Genomic DNA, 21,286 nt, shown 5'->3' with positions numbered 1-21,286 from the left:
AGCACCTCAACTTTTGCCTTAAGCTCTTTTTTTGGGAACCTTGTGTGAGACTTGGACTTGATGCCAGCTAAGACATTTCTTCACTGGCTGTTCCGAATGGCCACAACTAAAATCTAAGGACATGCAAAAGTTGAAAGAAGTATGGAAAATATATAGCAGGCAAATAGTGCTTTTAAAAAGATTGTGTAGTTCTGTAAACTATAGATAAATAGATTTTAATGCATAAAAAAGCATTATGAGGAATAAAGTGCGAAATACATAATTATTTTAAAAATAAATTCACAAGGAAAATGTAATAATTCCTTAGGTTTGTGCACCTAATAACATATCTTCATAAAAAAGAGCAAAAACAGCTGGAATAAAAAAGACGAAGTGACAAATCCATAATCATAGTGAGACTTCTATATACTGTTTTCATATATTGATAGATTAAACAACAATTTGAAAAGATATAGGTAATTTGAACACCTAATTAACATATTTGTAATGACAGTTAAAAACAAAACAAGGAAAGAACCAAAATATCCTTCAACAGTTTAATGAATTTGAAAAATTGCTATATAGTCACCCAGTGGAATACCATGCTGCAGTGAAAATGAACAAATTATAGCTACATGCCACAACATGGATGAATCTAAGAAACACAGCATTGAGTAAGAAAACAGGTTGCAGAAGACCACATCTACTATGATACTATTTTTATGAAGCTCATAATTTGGAGAGAAAAGTGCTCTTGGAATAAAGTATTTTAAAAAGCAAAAGGAACAGTAAATCTAACATTCGTGGTAATAGTTACCCTTGGGGGTTTGGCAGGGCAATAGGGTTTAGAGGAAGGCATAGATATATCCTCAGTGATATTTGTATAGTCTTCTTGAGCTGGCTAGTGGGTTCATGACTTTTATTTTCATGCTTTTTGACTTTTACGTAAGTTGTATATTTTATTTTGTATGTAATATTATCCAGTAAAATAATATGTAAAATAAATCAAATTGCTTTATATGTCAATTTAACAGAACACAGGTATTAAGTAAAACAAGTTATACCATCAGTTGCTGATAACATTATTTAGGAAAATGAGCTTTAAAAACTTCGTCACCAAGTTTTACTCATTGTAAAACCTGAATTTGGTCTAGAGATTGAACTTTACTATTTGGAGTCTCTTAGATTCTCAAAGTCAAGGAAACAATGATTTTAAAAATGATAAGGTCTGGTTGTACTTGATGGCCTGCTTTCCAATTCACTTTACTATTTTTTCAATATGGAAATGTTGTATAATATATCCAGCAAAATTCAGCATACGTTATCTTTTGTGCTCAGGAATGTAATTATGACTTTGGAACTACCAGTGAACCTATGGGAACAATTTTTCAGTGTAGGGTAAAACCAGTATGACTAGATGCCATTAAATAATTTTTCCTTAAATTACTGTATGTATGAAGGTGTATGTATATATATTTATATACGTATATATACACACACATGCCCCCGCTCCTATACCTGCAAACCTTTAGTGTAGTCCGTGCACAGAGATAGCATATAAATGACAAGATTAGAGAGCAGCAGAACATGCTAGGCTGTTCATTTTATGTTACATGCAGCCAAAGGTCCATATAGAGCCTGTATCTCAAACACATTCACACTTTAAGAGATAGCCTAATGATTAATAATTACTTAAAACAGATCTTGATTTTATTCACTTACTAACTGTGAGACCTCGCAGGTTATGTATTATCTTGCTGCCACGTTTTTCCTTTCCCATTCAAATAGAAAATATTACTCCCAAATTTAGAGCTTTACTGCGAAGATTATATAAAATAATACATGTAAAGTGCTTAGCATTATGTCCTCTTCATTGTAAGCACTCAATAATTGTAAACTGTTATCATTATCATTATGTGGTTGGAATAGTGCTGAGATCTAGTGATTCTATCTCAAAGGAAATGTGTTAGTGTATTAAATGACTCTTATCCAAAACTTTGGACTAGGCAGACTCTGTAAGAAGATTGTGTTTATATCTGTGGAGACTGGAAATAGAAGAATGATGAGTGCATCAGTTTTAGCTGTAAGTAACAGAATATCCAAGTAAAAGTAGCTTCAACAATAAGGAAAAATTATGCCACATATCAAGATTTCCTTTCCAGAGTTAGGGTGATACAAGGTTGGATAATTCAGAAGTTCATGAATTTCAACAAAAACCCAGTTTCTTTCAATCTCTCTTTTCTGCCATTCTCAACATGTCTGCTACTCTCCCCATCCTTGCAAGATGGCTATAGCAGTTTCAAGTAGCTTCACACAAGACTGTTCAAAAGTTGGGAAGAAAAGGCATCTCTTATGTTCCCTCTTGAAAAGTATGGAAAATTCTTCCTGGAAGATATTCTCCCATGCCTCATTAGCACTGTATCACATGCCCATTCCCAGAAGAAGTCGGGGTGAAAAGGTTGTTCTCCTAGGTAACTGACGGAATCTGCCACTTTGAGAATGGGAAGAAGGTGCTGGAAGCAGCATTGAAAAGGTTAATCAATCAATGAATATTTGCTGTACAATGAGTGCTATTCTATGAATATTTGGGGAAATTACAAAAGAAAAAAGATGGTGAAATGTCATTAAGAAGAAAATTAATGATCCTTTTTTTATTAAAAAAGCAAAAATACTAGCAGGGACATAGAATTAAATAAAAAAAGAAAAATGCGCAGGATTATAAAACAGTATTATTACATTATTTATGTATAAACAAATGTCATCGTTCTATATATATCTCCTCCTTATCTTTAATTACATTTCCCTCTAGGGAAATAACACTCATTTTATTTTCAGTGTTAGCACACCACATGATTTGGAGAAGTTTCTTTTTTTGGTTGTTACCTGGACACTAACATTTTAAAAATAAACAGTGGAACCTTAAAAAAGTTAAATTATCTACATTACACAATTTGCAATTCAAGAGGAAAATTATAATGATAAATTAAGCACTTAGCATGCACATAATATTGTACTGAGATTCTTAGGCGTACGGACAAATGATAAGCATTAAAACACACAAACAAGAAGTTATCACACTTTAATTCAAAGCCATCACAGAAGCTATAAAATTCCTTCCTTTGCATTTTTGAATTTTGAAAATAGTGATGATTTATATATACTATGCATTGAATCAAAATGGTCATCAGGAGAGTAACCAATAAATATTTAATGGGTTTCTGAACATTAGACCTATTATTTTTAACTTGTTTCCATTATAGGTAAAAGGAATATTGAAAAAATATTCACAGTGGAGTTTTCTGCTGAAGACAACATGTTTTTAAAAGCTCTGAACTCATAAAAATTCTGTAGCTAATAGCAACCTTATAAATTATTTCATCCTGCTTTCTAATTTCACTAATGAGATCCAGGAGAGAGAGAGGTTAAGTGACTTTTTTCAGTTCAAGAGGCTTCTCTATCTGCTTGCTAGGACTGACTCTCGATGATGTGAATTGCATTTGTACCTGTTTCATAAGTTTGTTCTGTTTTCGCCTCTAATGTATTATTGTCTTTTATTCTTTTTCTTTCACTCTTAGAATGCATGGAACTCCCCAACCCCCATTTTAAAGCAAGTAGATATTATATTTTACCAAAATTTGGAATGACTTCTGTCAGACATGTAATCCTAGAGAGCTGGATTATATTTGAGGTCAGTTGCACTTTTATTTGTTCAAGTTTTGAACCTAATATCGAGGATGATCACTTCTCTGATGGTCAGGGAATCTGAATGCCACCTCTGCCTGTAACAAGCACACAGTTCTCAATGTTACCCAAAAGAATACTTAATAACACAGAAGAGCAACAACAGTCATTTTCTGTTACAGAACAGTCATTATACTACAGAACAGAAAATTCAAAATGGTTCAAAGTCCCATAGAATTCCCACCCCAAAGCTATGCATAGTCCTTGTAGGGAGATTGATCTAAATAAGGGTTTTATCTTTAATTCTTGGACCCACACTAAAATCTACCATTCCCCCTTCCTTCCTCCAAATTAGAAAACTCTCCAGGGCTATGATTCAACAATATTTTCTGAATACACCTCTGTGGAGTCTACATTGCTTAAGTCATTATCTGCTTAATATAAGCACATCCTTTAGGCAGTTTCTACCTTGTATTATTACTGTTCAAGGCCATTTCCTATGTTGGTAAAATCAACCAACTATTTTCCATTCAGGGATTCATTCCTAGAACACGTGTTTCTTTAGCACCTGCTATGTTCTTGTTATCCTAATATGCTCTGGGGATATTTTGAGGGGAAAGAAAGATGAAATTTTTCTCCTTATGCTGTATAAAGTCCAGCAGGGAAGACATATAATTGGCTAACTAAAATTTATGTGCTACATGCTCTGAGCCACAAATTACAGCATATGATGAAAGCACATGACAGGGGCATCTAATCTAGTCTTCCAAAGGAAGTTACTTTTAAATTGGACATTGAAGACTGAATAGGAAATTCCCAAGTAAAATGGCCCAATTTCATTTTTACATTAGTGTTTACGATTTTCTCTTTATTAGGTTTTCAACAAAGTCTTTCTTAAGGAATATTTTGAAATCTAGGAACTTTAGATTTGAAAACTTTGTTTTGGTCCTTTTGTCTCAATATTTATTGACCACACTTAGATTTCTGTGCTACTTGGAATTTAGTCTTAATTTCTGAACATTATTCTGGAATTTAATTTCTGCTGTGGGTATTTCTCAAAGAAGGGCCACTGACCCCCTATCTCAGAATTACTTAAGGTAGTATTTAAATATGAGATTATAGATATCCAACCTAATCCTGGTTAAACATAATCTCTGAGAGATGGGGCAGAAGTCATTTAAGTATGCTTCGCAAATTCCCTTATGCACACTAAAGTCCAATTCTTATTAGCTGCCATCAGAAAGTGTATATTCCAAACATAACTGAAATATTTTCCCAAATATTTTGCTAATTGCTTCAAAATGAAGTATGCGTGCCTTTTCAAGAAGGCTGTTACCTAGCTGTTCAAGTATCAAAAACTCACCTTGATTATTTTTCCATGACATTACCTAAGATTCTACCTATGTTGGTATGTAAGCATTTCTCAGGACGAAAATGAACATGCCTAGGGCAAGCACAAGTTATTGTGTCCAACTTACTTTGTAGAAGTAGGAATTAGAGAGATCATTGCTCAAAACTTCTGCTTCAGGATCTCACTAATGGCTAAAGTGATACTACTCCAAATAGCGGGGCTCCTGAGGGCTTTGGAGACATCCAGACACTATAGTAAAGGCAGATAGCTCAGGAGTTTGGTGCTTTTACAGTGGGCCCTACTTTATAATTTACACTCCCCGGGATGACAGAGTTGGACTCCATTGTCGCTTCCCTACAAATGGCTCTTCTGTTTCTATATTTGAACCTATAATCAGTACTAGAGTTGGTAGGTGTATGTCCAAAAGACTTAAATCTTTGGGTTGTCCATGTGTCAGCTGAGCCCCAAATCTCAACAGAGCTGCAACACCTACTCTCCTGTTCATTGGTGTCACCCAGGACACCTAACAAGGAGGTGATGATGGACAACCACCATACCAAGGAACCAAGAGAGGCAACAACTTCCTAAGTGTCCCATCCATTGACCCTAATGGATCACAGCCCCCTCCCAATTAGAGGTGGGGTGGACATCACCATCCCAGAATCCTCAGGATTGAGGAATGAACTGTGGACTAAAGTAGACTTATTGGTATTCTACTATGGACTTACTGTGATTCTAGCAATGAAAGAAATTATATCATTGATGTGGGAGCAATGGCCACTGGAGGTTCTGAGGGAAGGAAGAGGGAAAAGCAGTGTAATATGGGGGCATTTTTGAAATTTCGGAATTGTTCTGAATGACATTGTAATGACAGATACAGGCCATTATATATCTTGTGGGATATATAATGTGTGGGAGAGAGTGTAAACTATAATGTAAACTATAATCCACACTTAGTGGCAATGCTCCAAAATGTGTTCATCAATTGTAACAGATGTACCACACTAATGAAGGATGTTGTTAATGTGGGAAAGTGTGGGAGAGGTAGGGAGTGGGACATATGGGAATCCTCTATATTTTTTATGTAACATTTATGTAATCTAAGTATCTTTTAAAAATAAATTAAAAAATAAAAACAGCAACAATAACAACAACAAAAACCCTGCTGCTTCCCCTGCCTGGAATTGTATATTTTTATCAAGGAAACAAAATCACACTTACAATAAGTCACTAGCCTCTGGCCTACTCAGAAAATTGGAGTAAAATTTTTCAAAGAACTCCAGAGTTTTTGACCCAAGATCCAATATTTTGCCAACAATATCATTTTGGTGCCTAAGTATATTGTGTAAAACCATTACACCAATTACAGTAAGTCTAGCCTGCTGAAAAAAATTTACCCAAAAATTTACCCAGTGGCTCACAGAAGATACAAATTTTGTTTATTTCTCTATCATGTTAATGTTACCAGTCTAAAGTGAATGTTCAAACCTGGGGGGCAGCTCTGCCCCACATGATTTTTCAGTGGTCAAGTTTCCTTTCATTGTGTACTCTTCTACTCTCTAGAGCATTCTTGTTGACTTCATAGTAAGTCAGATTGTCGTAAGTTCCAGTTAGTGGGAAGGGGAACAAGAGCATGGTAAAGTCCAAGAGATCCATGCACCATTTTCATTCACATTCAATAGTAGAAACTTAGGCTCATGGCAAAATATAACTGAGATTGGGGCTCAAAAATGTAATCCCTGATTGGAAAACCATATACTTAGCTCGAGTTTTACTACTATGGGAAAAGGGGAGAACAAATATTGGTGTACAATTAGCAATTTCCACAACAACTACAATTTAAAAATATAAACTAATTGTTTTGGCCATAGAAAAGATTTCTGACCCTGAAAAAAAGTGCAAATATATATATATTTTTTTTCATGAGCAGAGGAATTTAGTAGTTTCATAAGAAATGAGATATGTCCCCTGTTTGATAATGTCTGTAAAATTTATCTATTGCTGTGTAACAAACCACCCTATAACAGACTTTAAAACAGGGGTCTGCAAACTTTTTCTGTAAATGAGCAGGTAGGGAATATTTTAGGCTTTGTGAGCCATATGATCTCTGTTGCAACTATTCAACTCCATTGAGTTGAGTACTGGAAAAGCAACCATAGATGATAATTAATTAAACAAAGGACTGTAGCTGTGTTTCAACTTGACTTTCCAAAACACAGGGTGGTCTGGATTTGGTCCATGGCCTATAGATTGCCACTCTCTGGCTTAAAACAGAAGTTATGTGATATTTGCTGGTGAGTCTGTGGGTCAACAAGTTGGCTAGTTGGCTCTGCAGGTTGCTAACGAGCCAACTGAGGCTGAATGGTCTATAGTCGCCTCATTCATGTGTCAGGTATATGGCAGGCTAGTTGGGATGGCTTAACTCTTCCCCATCATCGAGCAGGCTAGTCTGAGCTTCTTCCCATGGTGGTCTCAGGGCATCAAAGAAAGCAAACACTTAGGTGCAAGTGCTGTCAAACCTCTGCCTTCATCTTGTTTACTAATGTCCTACAGACCAAAGCAAAGTCCTTGGTGAAGGGGTGGAGAAATGAACTGTCTTGATGAGAGGAACAGCAAAATATCAATGCAAAAGGGCATGCAAACATAAGTAGGAGACATCTTATTCATCTTTGCAAACAATCAATCACAAAGACTTGAAAGTGATAAAGGACACTAAAGATGAATTTCAGTAGTTTATTTTGCTATTACAAAATTACTTAAATGGATTTTAAGAATATTTTTGGCAATAAAATGATTTCATGCTTTGCAGACTACAGCAGAAAGTGTATATGTAGAGCTTATTTTAAAATATTATAAACAATTATATTCCAATGCCAGAGACATAAAACAAGGATCTTGAAAATAAATAATCCATATTAAGAAGTACCTGGATGAGAGAATTATTATATAGGCAACTAAGCAGGGTTATCTATAGACTGTTTAATCTTTTAATAACCCATAGTCCCTGCAGTTCCTATCTTTAAAGTTTCCAGATATATACTGCCTTTCTTCTTGAGAGACATAACGGCCTCTGGCTCACAATTTTCTATTCAAGCTTTTTGAACAGTTGTGTGTATGCCCAGGGTTGGTCCTCATATTAACTTACCAAGAATTTTTAAAGAAACGAAGACACGAATTTAATCTAATTTGGCGGGGGTGGGGGGGGTAGGATAAAAACCCAAGAGATACCCTTGAGCTTCTATTTATGTGAGTCACTGTAGGAAACAGAGAAGTTATTCTAAGCTTATCATGAAGGAAAGTTTACTGTACAAGTATGAGTAATTGCTTTTCTTCTTCACAAAAGTCTGATCATGTATAGGAGAAACCATTATATCTGTAAAGTTAGTAAAATAATTTTTTAAAATTCTCCTCTCCTGGAATTTTCATAAACTAATGGAAATGATATCTAGGGTGTTAGAAGAGCAAAATTGGTTGATGTTCTATATAATAGACTGCAGTAAATTGCTAGAGTGCTACTGCTATTGATGTTTACTAGGTACCAGGCATCAAGTGAAATATATTGTTCATTGAAAGCTCTGCAGAATCCTATGGGAGCTATCATGTCTATTTTCTCTTTTCAGATGAGAAACCTAAAACTCAGAAAGGCTAGGGATTGTCCAAGGTCCAGTAGTGTATTGGTAAGTTGGATTTTGGGGAGTAAGCCCTAATATATAGTGTTTGCCAGTTTCTGGAATGTAAATTTCATTTTGGCTGATTTCAAACTACCAGTGTGATGGCATTGAACATGGAGTTGGGAAGACTCGCACATAATTAGCAACATGAGCTACTTGATAACCACTGCCATGGTGTAAAGCAGGAGAGCTAAGGATTTGAGTTCCGTGTTGTCTATAAAGTCCATCCTCTCAACAATCATCCAATAACGTCCTCTTAACATAATTTGTCACCTGAAAAATTATTAAAATTATGAATCTCAGCAACATCTTTTAATCCCAGATTCATAGTCTTTTTATTCTATTTTGGAAATCAATACAGGAAATGTTCTCTCAGAGTGATGTATAAAGACATTAGAGGCAGAGAAAAACTTTCATGCTTCTTCATTCACATTTCTTTTCTTCTTCCCTTTCCATTTTTATCTTAGGCTAAGACAGTTTTTGTTAGTTTTGCTTTTTATTAATCTTCCTTTGCCTTTTCATTTTCCAATCCTTCTTGCCCCCCAACAAATCCTTTTGCTGTTTCAGACTATTTGCTGCATTTTTTTGGACATTTTCTTTTTTTCCCCCAACCTTTTGGCACAGCTTTCACACCTTAATTTTAGTTCTTTATCATTCCTGATTTGAACAAGTAGATAGATAGAAGTCCAATTATTAAAATAAGTTGGGTTCAATTTTTAAGAATTAACTTAACTGCTCTGTACTAAAGCTTCCCCATAAAGTAAATGGGGAAAATAATAATACTTACCTCATGGTGTATGAATGTTTGATCAATTAAAAAAAAAAAGGCCCAGAAAAGAAACAAATATTAAGAGTCTGAAGTAAGAGTAGAGATAATGCCTTTAGAATGTATGAGACTCAAAATCATTTGATGCTGATGAAAGCCATCATCTGATGTGTGATGGGAGCACATTTTAAGGATTTGTAAATAACAGAACTTTTGAAAGTGATAGCATTTTTTTTCAAAACATGAAATAAAATTGTTTGGGTATTTTCTTCACTTAGATGTTATACAGTCAATTTTCAACCTTTGTTAAAACAATTAAGGTACTCGTGAACATCATTTATGTATTTTCATTGATTGAAAAAAAGACAAATGAGAAAACCTTTTTTTCTCCAGTATATATCCCAAATAATATGTGTTCTGTTTAAGAAAATAAAGAAAATGATTTTGCAATTTGTTCGAAATTAGACCAGATTGATTTAGGGGAAATTTGTGAAAGCATACCTGTGATGAACGATCAATGCATGTTTGCACAATGCCAGAGCAAATGAGAATTTTGAAACTCATCAGAATTTTCATAATTTCTTCAAATGGCTGAATTGAGTTGAGTGGACACTCAGCAAAATTTTTCTCATGTATTTCTGTAGAAAAATAAAAGTAGAAATTAAGTTGCCTCTTCTTTTTATTGTATATTTTCTGCCCATATAAAGATAGAATACATGCTATGAAATAGTGACTTTATAATGCATGATTCTCATTGCCAAGTAAGAAAAAATATTCTTACCTTTCATTTGGTGTATAATGTTGGTGGATTCCATGGCAACATTTAGTGACATCTTGACTTCCTGTTGAAATTATTATTTTTGTTATGTAGCAAAACAACAGTTTTGAAGAGCTACACAGAATGGCAAATAAGGAATAATTTTTTTTGCCTGATATATTTTCAAGTACAACCAGGCAAAAGAAAATAAATAGATAGGAAACAGAGCTAATTTAGAAGATTGAGGTTCAAATGAAATAAAACTGACAACAGGAACAACATAGAACTCTAAATCAGGAAATGAAGCCATGGGTGAATACAATTTTAAGCAGTGGTTAATTATAATTAAACTTCAAACGTAATTTGTAAATCATGCAACAGACCACTAAATGGAACATACAGCAAAGCTTGTGTTTTCTGTGTGTGGTGTATGTGCGTGTTTATTTTCCTTCTCAGCTCCCACCCTGACTTTGCTCTTGTACTATAGAAAGCCAGGACCAATAAAAAATAGCTTATGACTATAATAAAGTTAGGGACTAAAAAGGGAAAATTCATTAACTCAAAGTTTAACCAGTATCTTTTTAATAGATGGAAAATGGAGATACCATGAATGCTGTCTCAACATAAAGAAAATAAATCTTTTGAACATAATACCTGTGTTCTTTCCAAAGTCAAATGATTCTTTTTACCATTTAAGGGTTTTGCTCGTTAAATTTCATCAGTTAGCAGGCAGAAAGTGTAACTTGACAATAATATGGTCATAGTGGCTTTTGTAAAGCTACAATTAAAGAACTTGAATTTTCCCTCAGATAGCATAATATGCCAAAGACTTAACAACGTATTTCTCTTCATATTGTTTAATACCATAAGGTATGAATTTTGCTTATTAAAACATGATAATTGAGAGCTTTTACCTTCATTTTAATTAGGGGGGAATATTTGGGAGGATCTGTTGTTGCATAAAACTTTAGACTGTAATAAATTAATTTCTCTCATAATTTGGGAATAGATTTGTACTGACTGCTAAAATAACACGACATTTTAAAAGTTTATGGTAATTGATTTTATCTGTAAAAATGTATCTATGATGGATATTAAAGCTATTTTAAGCAGATTGTAAAGCAGAAGTAGTGAGAAAGCTAAATAAATAATAAATTAATTAAAGATGAGTCAAAATTAGTCACAGAGTGAAAATGAAAGCTCTAATAATGACAAGGTTGTGAACAAAACATTTAAAGAAAATGCAAAACACATAGCTTGGTTTTCGGAATTTCTATTATTTCACAATTTGGGGGGCTTCATTTTATAGTTATTAAGTTAACATAATGAATATAAAGCATGCTGTAGAACAATATTATCTTGCAATATAAATATCAATTTTGTGGGTCCTAAATATTATCTCTATATTGTCAAGATATTGTATTTGATACTTTAAATCCTCCAAAGTAGACTCCTAGGACTCCCCAAACCTAATTTTATAAATTTATATAAACACCCATTTCATTATCAGACCTTACTCTTTTATCTTGAATATTTTATTTTTATATTAACTCTAATTTCTAGAGAACAGTTGAAAATGTTTAAATTGGCAATTTTTATGGACTACACGGTTTGTCATAAGCAATATCAATAAATACATTAATTGCCTTATCATACTTTTATTTGACAGATGGATCCCCAGGCACGGAGCCTAACCTTTTATTTTGACACCTGCTACATTTTGCCAGTCCTAACCCTTTTTCTTTGCCAGAAGTGTTGCTGTGCTATTCACCGTGGTCGCACTAATCTCCAGCTTTTAAAAAGCATAATATGGGAACCCTTCTGAGAATCACTGCCATCAATCAGCTGATACCAAAACATAAAATATTTCAGATTCTACTTCCAACATCCTTTCTCTCCTGTGATCCAAACCCATTTTCTCTTATTTCTATGACCTATCCACTCAGTAAGATTATATGGAGCTTTTTAAAGCTGACCCAATATTGATAACTTCTGCATAAACCATTTAACTTAACAGTGATTTTTAAAATGTGGGATTTACAGAAGAGGAAAAAGGAAGTTATGTTTCTATTTTTATACTAAAGGGTATTTCTTTAATAGAAAGTGATTATTTTATTTTAGTATTCCTAAGGAGTTAAAAAAAATCCAAGCATTTTTCATTTTAAAACCTCACGAAGGCAGTAAAACATGTTTTTCCTAAAAACATGTTTTGAGAATCATTTGTAATCAGTCTCATACCTGGCACCCTTGATTTCTAAACCTCTAATACATATGTGTTTGAAGAAATACAAACCGAAAAAGCCCTGCAAACTGGGGAACATAGAAAGTGCAGGTTAGTTGTGGAAGTACATCCATTTTAGAGATATTGGAATAAATTTTAGGGATTTCCCTCCTTCATCAAAATCAGACCATACTTACTAGGGAAACAGTTGTAATCAATTTTGGGAGAAGTAAGTTGGAAGCAGAGAAATAGAATACATGTAAGTAGATAGGACTTTGGTAACAAACAGTTCCACCAGTCCAGTCCAGCTTTATTTACAAACTCATTGTAGACTGAGAGTCGATAAGAGCTGTGGAGGCCAACAACTTGTCATTCAAATGTGGTATCTACTATTTCTGAAATAAACTTATTTGTTTTGATGGGAAAAGCCTGGAACTATGCCTTGGTTAAAGTAAATTTCCTGAATAATTCAGAGACTCATTTGTGCTAACTGGATATAGGTGTACAATGTAAGAAGAATGGGATTTATACCTCAAGAAGTCAAGGAGAATGCTGTTTCATGCCTGGAGCTAAGGGACATTGGATTTGGAAGGTAATTCTAGAGTTATGGTTTCTCTATTTATCACAGCATCAGCAGTTCTTGAATCCTTAGTGTCCCACTGTTAACCTGGCTCAGCTATATAGCACATCTTCCTCTTTCTGCCCTGCCCCCATCAATTTTCACAGATTACTCAGACTTTCTCCTACCATATAATTTAAGCATGCACAAAACCTTGGATGTCACAAAGAAATCTTTCTGCATTTATTAGTTCTAAATCTAGGGACAAAGAACTGATAGGTTCAGCTCACCTTTTCAGTACTGGTCATACAGTTCATAGATTTAATGGCCAACTATCCTTTGGCCCTAGTCCTATTAGCTGTTGGGTAGAGGGTACAGGTCATATGTGAGTAAGCATGATCACAGACAGTAGACGTTCTGGATGAGGCTGATTATCCTAAAAGGACTATGCCATGATTGACAAAAAAATACTATCAGAACTGGTCCATGTTCTACTTGTTACTCTTATGAAATGATAAGCACATTGAGGATAAGCATTTAGGAACTCATGTTGGTATTTGAGTTCAAACTATTTGGTAAAGTAATTTGAGACTGTTGAATCTAATAACAAATTTGGGTTTGTGTTTTGTATACCAAATATTTTTGGTTCATTTATCTAAGAATTTACTTATATTGTTTTATTTTTTAAGTGATGGTTGCTAGCAGATTTCAGGGGATAAAACTGTCCCTTCACTACAGATAAATTGGAAGAATCCTAGATTCTAATTGTGGGAACCACCCCAACCAAGTAATAATGATCAAATCTTTATGGTCAAATTATAATTTTTGAACACCAGTTCCCTACTAAACAGTCAAGAATTATAATGGTAGCTGCTCACCTTCCCAGGTTACTATCATTCATGAGAAGATATAGAGGAATGAACTTTGAAAAGTTGTAGCCGGTCAGTTGGAAATAAGTTATAGTGTTATTAAGGTCTCATACACACAGAGATATGTATATGTATGCATATATATGTCACATGGGAAAATTAGGGATATATCCCCAACATTTTCATTAAAATATATATTTAAGTCTTAATGCTTTCCAACATAAATTGTGGGATACAGTAAAGTCGATATTACTATCTCGTTTTTGCTAGTTTTTGCAAAAGGCATTTAGAGCTCAAATTGATAAAAATTGACTCAACACTTTGTAAGTAACAGTCCAGGTTTTATATCTAGCTATAGGCAAATAAAGGAGAAGAAGGCAAGCACCCTGTTCACAATAGGTTTACACTTCAATTGACCATATATACAATATATTGTATATATTTAAATACTGTAGCATTCTGAGAACTATCAGAATGGAGTACATATTCAAAACACTACTGACAGAAATAATAAAGGTCAAAGATATTCAAAGAAGGACAATATCAGGTTATGGTGGTAAAAGAAGATTTATTGAACAGGCAAGATTTTTACAGTATCTTAAAGAATGGATGAAATTTGGTGGGAAGGATGAACTAGCTTATTCCAGGCAGAATGACACTTTTAGGCAAAAGAGTCGTGTCAGCACATTTAGGTATATGTATGTGTGAATGTGTGTGTTTATGTATAGGTGGCTGTGTGTGTATGAGAGATCAGAAAATAAATAAAATTAGAAATGAAAAATAATTTAAAACTGGAAATTAAATTGCAATATACAATCTTAATATCTTATGTCGTTTTCCCCACCTAAATCATGATATGCAATTATAAAACTGGAACTCTTGAAATAGAAATGATAAACATATATTATGGCATATTGTCATATATATCAAATGCAAACATTAAAATAAAAAATAATTTAACAAATAATTTTCTTCAAATAAAACAAATACAATATATTAAATGATAAGTTTGAATCTCAGAATCAATTCAAAGAATAAAGTAGAATTTTAAAATATTTCTGTACTTTCCAACAATCATCTGGCTTCTCAGTTAATGCAAAAAAACAAAAACTAAATGTCAGGTGAACCGTTTCTCTTAAAAAGTAATTTTATAACCCTAACCATTCTTTTTTATTTCACAAGGGGATCATAATAATTAAATTATAGAATACTACAGAGCACTATGTAATTTGGACCACTGTACAGATGGTGCCTTACATAGACAAGTGCACATATTAAGAATAGCATTTTAAGACATAAGTACTATGATATTGCTAATATTACAAGATAGTCATTTCAACACTGGTTTTTGATATTTCAGTTTTCATCTCTATCGTACCAATGTTAAGTTCTATATTACTAGAGATTCGTTTGTATAATATTGTTATTTCAGTATTTTTTTCAGAAATTTACATCACAAGATCAAAATCAATGTAATTTTTCAATTTACACAATAAGATAAACTAACAGATGGTCTACAATTCTAAAATAGGTCATTTGCCTGACATAATAAGTAAGTTGGTGCTTCAGACTTCTATTTCAAGAATAATTTTTACTCTACCAGATTATGAATATGACAGTATTTATATTGAGAGGGAGAATTCTGCATGGGTATCTCCAAGTATGCAAAATCTAATTAAAGAAGATAAAGACAAACTGGGAATGTTTAAACAAAGTAGAAATAGAAGCTTAAAGAAAAAAAGACTGCAGTTCCTCAAAATAAAAAGGTAATATAATAAAAATATCTCAAAATTATCAAACAAGAAGTAGAATTACTTGACGATGAAGAAATCAGGAAAATATTTAGAAGTAGCTTACAGCTTCCTTTGCATCATTTTCCTGACCAATGTCAAGGTAGAAAAAGCTTGTTGCTCGTTAGAAAAATTGTAACAAAATAAGGAAACATTGCTTATTAAGGTTACAAATTTTATAAAACCAACAAACATTATTTCACTTTCAATTTGTCTTAACAAATTAAATTTTCTGCATTTTAATAACATTTTGCTTGTTAATTTATTAATACTTCTTTTTATTTATTAAATCTATGAATATATATATTAGTCTGATAATGATAATTATTGTATTCTTATAAATTTATATTTTGCTTTCTGCTTTGTTTGTATTTGCACTGTAAGGAATATTTAATTTTGCTTTTACTCATTACTTCTTCATATTCAAATAAAATACCAGAATAAATTCCTCTAACAAGTCCTATTTCATTTTCCTGTGGATTTCCTGTCCAGCTGGAGTTCGGTATTAACCAATCAATACAAGTTGGTGACGCCTGAAGACTTTTAGGGAAAAAGGGTGGTGAAAAGACCACAGTCCTCAAATGATGTCTCAGTCAGCTAGCTGGCTTCTCCTCCTACCTGGTTTTCCTCTCCTCTTAGACCTACCTTTCCTCAAGCTCCTCTTCCAGGAAGCAATTCAAGTTTTTCCTACCATAAACACACACACTTTAGTCCTACTGCTCTATCACTTTTAAGTCATCATTTTCTAAGGATTATGTTTCTTCATAGAATAATCAATATTCACGCCTCAAACACTTTCAGTTTGACTCACTGTATCCAAACTTTTCTGTTAAAAGTGAACAAGACTTTTTATGAAACCCATGGCCTTTTCTCCATTGATCACCTTCACCTTAAAATTCATTGCCCTTCTCCTAACTCACAATATGTATGATTTCTTCTCTCCTTTTTGTCCCTAAGTGCCAGCATTTCCTAAAGATCAATTTTCTTTCTTTCCTTTCCTTTTCTAACTCTCCACTGCAGCTACTGTCTGTCCCTATTTTAATCCCTGTATTTCCCCCAAATCTGTATCTTTCACTCGAAGCTGCCAGCTGAGCCTCAATCTGATACCCTACCAGTACCTCAAGCCCAACAAGCCATAAGCCTACCTCTCCTCTCTCCACACACTTTCCTCTTCCTTGGAGAGCAGGACCATGATCCTTGAACACCAGGCAGGACCTCTCAGAATCCTGTTGGGACCTCCACCCCTTCACATGTCTTGAGGATTCAGTGGTTCTGTTCAACCAATATTCTGAACAGCTGTTTCCTCCTGTGATTTTCTCTGTCTCTGACTCTCTCTCTCTCTTTGCCCAGTTTCTCATTTAATTTAATCTAAAATATCAAAATAATTATATAATTAGCATGTAAAGTTCTTGAGAAAAAGGGCTCTGGGTTATTTGTCTTTGTGTTCCTTAGTCTTTCACACAATTCAAATGTTTTGGAGCTCAATATACATGTATTTATATGTATGTGAATAAATAAATAAATGGTGAAATGACCTTTACCCCACATCTCTTCATCCTGAAATTCTGAAACTCCTGGTTAGGAAAAGAATTTTCCTAAGAATAAAACTAATAAAAGACTAGATTTGTGATTCCCAGACAGGGTGTGCATTGGAATTACTGGGAAGATTCTGAAGACACTAATGCTCCACCTACAGAGATTCTGTTTAATTTTCCTAGGTGGGGTACAGTACATGGTATTTTTAAATGTTCCCAAGAACATCCAAGGTTAAACAACTTTTGCACTAGAAGGAAAATATGGTCTGGGGAAATGTGAATTTTGTATTTAGTGTACCATCAATTTTCACATACTATATTTACCCCAACAATCAAATCCATCGAAATGTATCCTTCCACTATCTCTTTGCATCAGAATTTGATACTTAATAGATCCACAACTAAAGGGAAATGTATACAGAAAAAGTAATTTCAATAGAAAATTAGACTTTTAAAATCTGTCATTCTCTAAAATTAGATTATTAAAAAAGAGAAAGTAATAAGACTAGAAAATAAACCATCCTAATTAATGCCTGGATATTTTATTCTATTAATATCCATTAGGTTTTGGTTCTTTATAATTACAAATTTAATCCATACAGACATCATTCTAAATTAGACTATTTTAAATTCTAGAGTTTATGGATGTTTTATTCATTTTACTTGATCATTAACAATATTGATTATCTCTGGAATCACCAGGACTGGTTAAGACCTTCAAGCTCATGATGGACTTGAAATCCTCTAGCTGAGCTTGAAAGAGCATTACGATGCACTTATTGAGAGAGAGCGCCTGAATGACTTAATCACTTTTGAGTGTTTGATGTTTCCATTATTTTGCCTTGCTCTCACATGAAATACAGATGTAACCTATTTTGAAATGCTTTTCACAATTTGTAACTGACCAAACAGCCGATTAGGATAGCTTTAACTAACCTCCTGTTTTAGATGGCAATTGAATAGTTTTAGTACCACCATTACTGACTCAGTGAGCCATTAAGAAGTTTTGAAATATTAACCTCGTATTTTCTGTATAAGTTGCTCCTTTACTACCTTTCTATTTCCTTTACCCTAACTCTATTCCCAAACTGTCAATATTTCAGGATAACATAGAGGTGAAAGCAGAATATATTTAGGACTTTTTTTTTTTTTTTGCATCTTTTTCTGAAACTTCTTACAAAACAACCTGAAGATCTGAGAGAAATGATGAGGACTCCAAGGATTGATAAATATTTGAGAGGGAATCTCCTTAAAAATTAAAAATTGTGCTATACCCTCCCCATCTCTGCACCAGCGTTGATGGGTGTGAAGGAGACAGGAGGAAATTGATAAAAGGATGTTATCCCTCTTCAGAAACACAGAAGGGCAGTGGTAGAGTGAGCCACCAGACCAGAAAGAGCAAAGCAGATAGGAACAGGACTGCGTAAAAACTACTTACCAGCATGGATGCTGAGCCAGACTGCCTGGGTTCACATTCCAGCTCTAAGGTCATTAGCTACATAACCCTTGGCAAGTTCCTCTTGTTGCCTAATTTTCCCAAACTATAAAGCATGAGAATAAACAGAACGCCTACTTCCTAGGACCGTTGCCGGGATTAACTGAGTGGGGATATTGGAGAGAATAGGATCTCAGCCAGTCCTCCCAGGCTTTTTGCTTTGGCTTCTTCCCTCCCATTTCACCCTCTCAGCACCAAGTAGGGCTTTCTGTTGCAGAACTCACTCCCTGAACTGGAACAGGCCCCCCAGATTCAGCATCACGCAGGTCTCAGCCTCGCTTTTCTCCTTGGGATGACCACACTGTGTCTATTGTCATCTCCTCTCTATCGAACTGTCCCCAAAGGGATTCTTTTGTTGTCTTATTCACCCTGCAAATCATAGGGATGATTTCAACATTCATTAATTGGCTAAGAAAAAACAACAACATATGACTATATGCCAAGCTGGATTTTTTTGTTTTGCTTTGTTTTGTTTTCCAGGAGGTAATGGAGGTTGAACCCGGACCTCGTACATGCGGAGCAGGCACTCAGCCACTGAGCTACACCTGCTCTGCCCAAGGGCTATTTTGAAGTAGTAGTATTATCATACACTTATTTTGCGGATGAAAGGTATGTAACGTAACCAAAGTCACAGTCTGGGTCCTTATACTGGGTTTACATTGAATGAGTATTTTAGAAGCAGACTGCCTGAGTTTGACAGGCTTGGCTTTGCCACTTTGTAGTTGTGTGAGCTGAGGTAAACTATTGCATAGATCTGTGCTGCAGTCTCTAGTTTATAAAATGGGAGTAATTATACCTGCCTCCCAGGGTTTTATGTGAATTACGTGGGTTTAAAAATGTAACATACTAGAAAATGCTTTAACAATTAGTTATTATGGTTATTGTTAATTTATTGTTATTGCTGTATATTGCCCCTCGCAATGGCCAAATCTCTATTTATTTCCTGATTTATCAAGTTCCAGACCTATATATCCAGCGCTACTAAAACACCTGGATATTCCACAGATGTCTCAACTCATTATCATTGCTCCCACTTATTATAGTGGTATAACATACTTTAGTGATTGTTATCATCACATCAAAATTGGAAGTCATATTGGGCTCCTTTCTAATCAATTAACCCAAACAATCAACTTCCCCCTATCTTCCCAGGCTTATAACTTTTCTCTACCCTCTTTTTTCACTCTTACCCAGAGTAGACTCATGTCTGTTAGTTCATTAGAAAAGAAGAAAAGAAAAAAGGAGAAGGGAGCGGAGGGGAGGGGAGGGCAGGGGAGGGGAGGGGAGGGGAGGAGAGGAGAGGAGAGAATCCTACTTGGCTGAAGGCAAGATACAAAGATACTGACAATCCAAAAATGAATAGGACCTAATCCTTGACCTCAAAATCCTCACAGTCTAATTAGGAAGACAAACACATTAACAGATGATTCAGTACAATGTGGTGAATACTTTACTAGAAAATAAACCAGGATGTTATGAGAATGGAGTAGGGAATTCTGAGTGGCACGTTAAAGGACCAATATCTGAGCTCAGTCTAGTTGAACAAATATTAACGGTCCCCCGGCTCTGGGCTAGGTACTGGGGGCATTGCTTCTGAACCTGAAGAAGTAATAGTCTGTGCGGAAAGCAAACATAAAAATATATTTCCATGTAAAATAGTGAATGCTAAAATAGAGTTAGTCACAGTGTGTTCTGAGAGTACAATCAAAGTGTTCATAGTTTAAGAATAAGACATTTTAGGAATAAAGCAGAATGTTCAATGATTATTCATCTCACTTCCTCGACTTGATCTGACTTCTCTCATCTTGTCTGATTGGGAAAAAAAACAGTTTTAAAGACTCCTTTCAGATGTCATGTCTGTCAGCTAGAAACTGATCCTCCTTCCAGGTGGCCTTGAACCACAGTTTCCCCTCCCCCTCCACTGGGCTGCCATATAACTTGGAACACTCCTCTGTGAGAACAAATGGGGTTTCTTTTTCAGCTTGATTATTTACATTTTCATCTCTCTCTATCAATCTATTATTAACTGAGAGGCCTGCCTATGTTGGGAGTTTGCCACCATAAAAGCGTCCATTTCCTTAGAGTAAACCAAAGGATTAACAAATATTCTACACCGTTAACAGCAAACTCGGTGACTTCAGAAATTTACTGAGTGAAAAATTAGAGTTAAAGATGAAATTTACATTTAACCAAGATGTTAATTAATGCAAACAGGACAGATGGGTTTAAAATATCTTCAGACTATTAAATTTGCTTTACTATTAAAGCCGTCAGGGTACAGTAGCTAGGGCTCTTGTTTCCATTCAGTAGACTTATTTAGTTATATAAATATTAAAGAGTCACAAAGAATTAGCCACATACTACCTATAACACTCTACTTAAGAGTTCAGTAAAGTCTAGTTATTATTGTTAAAGCATGTGCTGCTCAAATGACCTTTGAACACATGAACAGATCTGTGGTGTTTCCTTTGTGCCAGGCAATGCGCAGTCAGACCTACCAGGACCTCCAGTCACTAGCTGCTATGACATCTTTGTGCAATTTGAAAAAGGTGCCCTTCCTCAAGGCACTTTATGTCCGTCTGCAGGCAGTTTGTCATAGTAAACTAATTTTA

The 21,286-nt window shown here is 34.5% G+C and overlaps 1 protein-coding gene across 13 annotated transcripts in view; it reads right to left on the bottom strand.

Moving 5' to 3' along the window:
• Nucleotides 1-522: 522 nt before the first annotated feature.
• LOC139439653 (uncharacterized) overlaps nt 523-21,286 on the bottom strand; it is a 91,808-nt gene continuing 71,044 nt past the window's right edge. For 5 of the 13 annotated variants that reach the window (XM_071217227.1, XM_071217223.1, XM_071217224.1 and 2 more), the window contains exons 4-5: nt 9,950-10,086; nt 523-2,492 (exon numbers count right to left, since the gene is read on the bottom strand). In XM_071217227.1, the coding sequence (XP_071073328.1) occupies nt 2,289-2,492; nt 9,950-10,086 (341 nt within the window). In that variant the 3' untranslated portion in view covers nt 523-2,288. Of the gene's footprint in view, nt 2,493-3,553; nt 3,759-9,949; nt 10,087-10,229; nt 10,291-21,286 lie in introns of those variants that run through there. The other 8 variants (XM_071217228.1, XM_071217229.1, XM_071217230.1 and 5 more) reach the window with 4 other exon arrangements.

This window comes from Dasypus novemcinctus, chromosome 9, assembly GCF_030445035.2.
Source record: "Dasypus novemcinctus isolate mDasNov1 chromosome 9, mDasNov1.1.hap2, whole genome shotgun sequence".
Lineage (NCBI taxonomy): Eukaryota > Metazoa > Chordata > Mammalia > Cingulata > Dasypodidae > Dasypus > Dasypus novemcinctus.
Note: the sequence above shows the minus strand (reverse complement) of the source record. Positions and strands in the feature narration are given on the sequence as shown.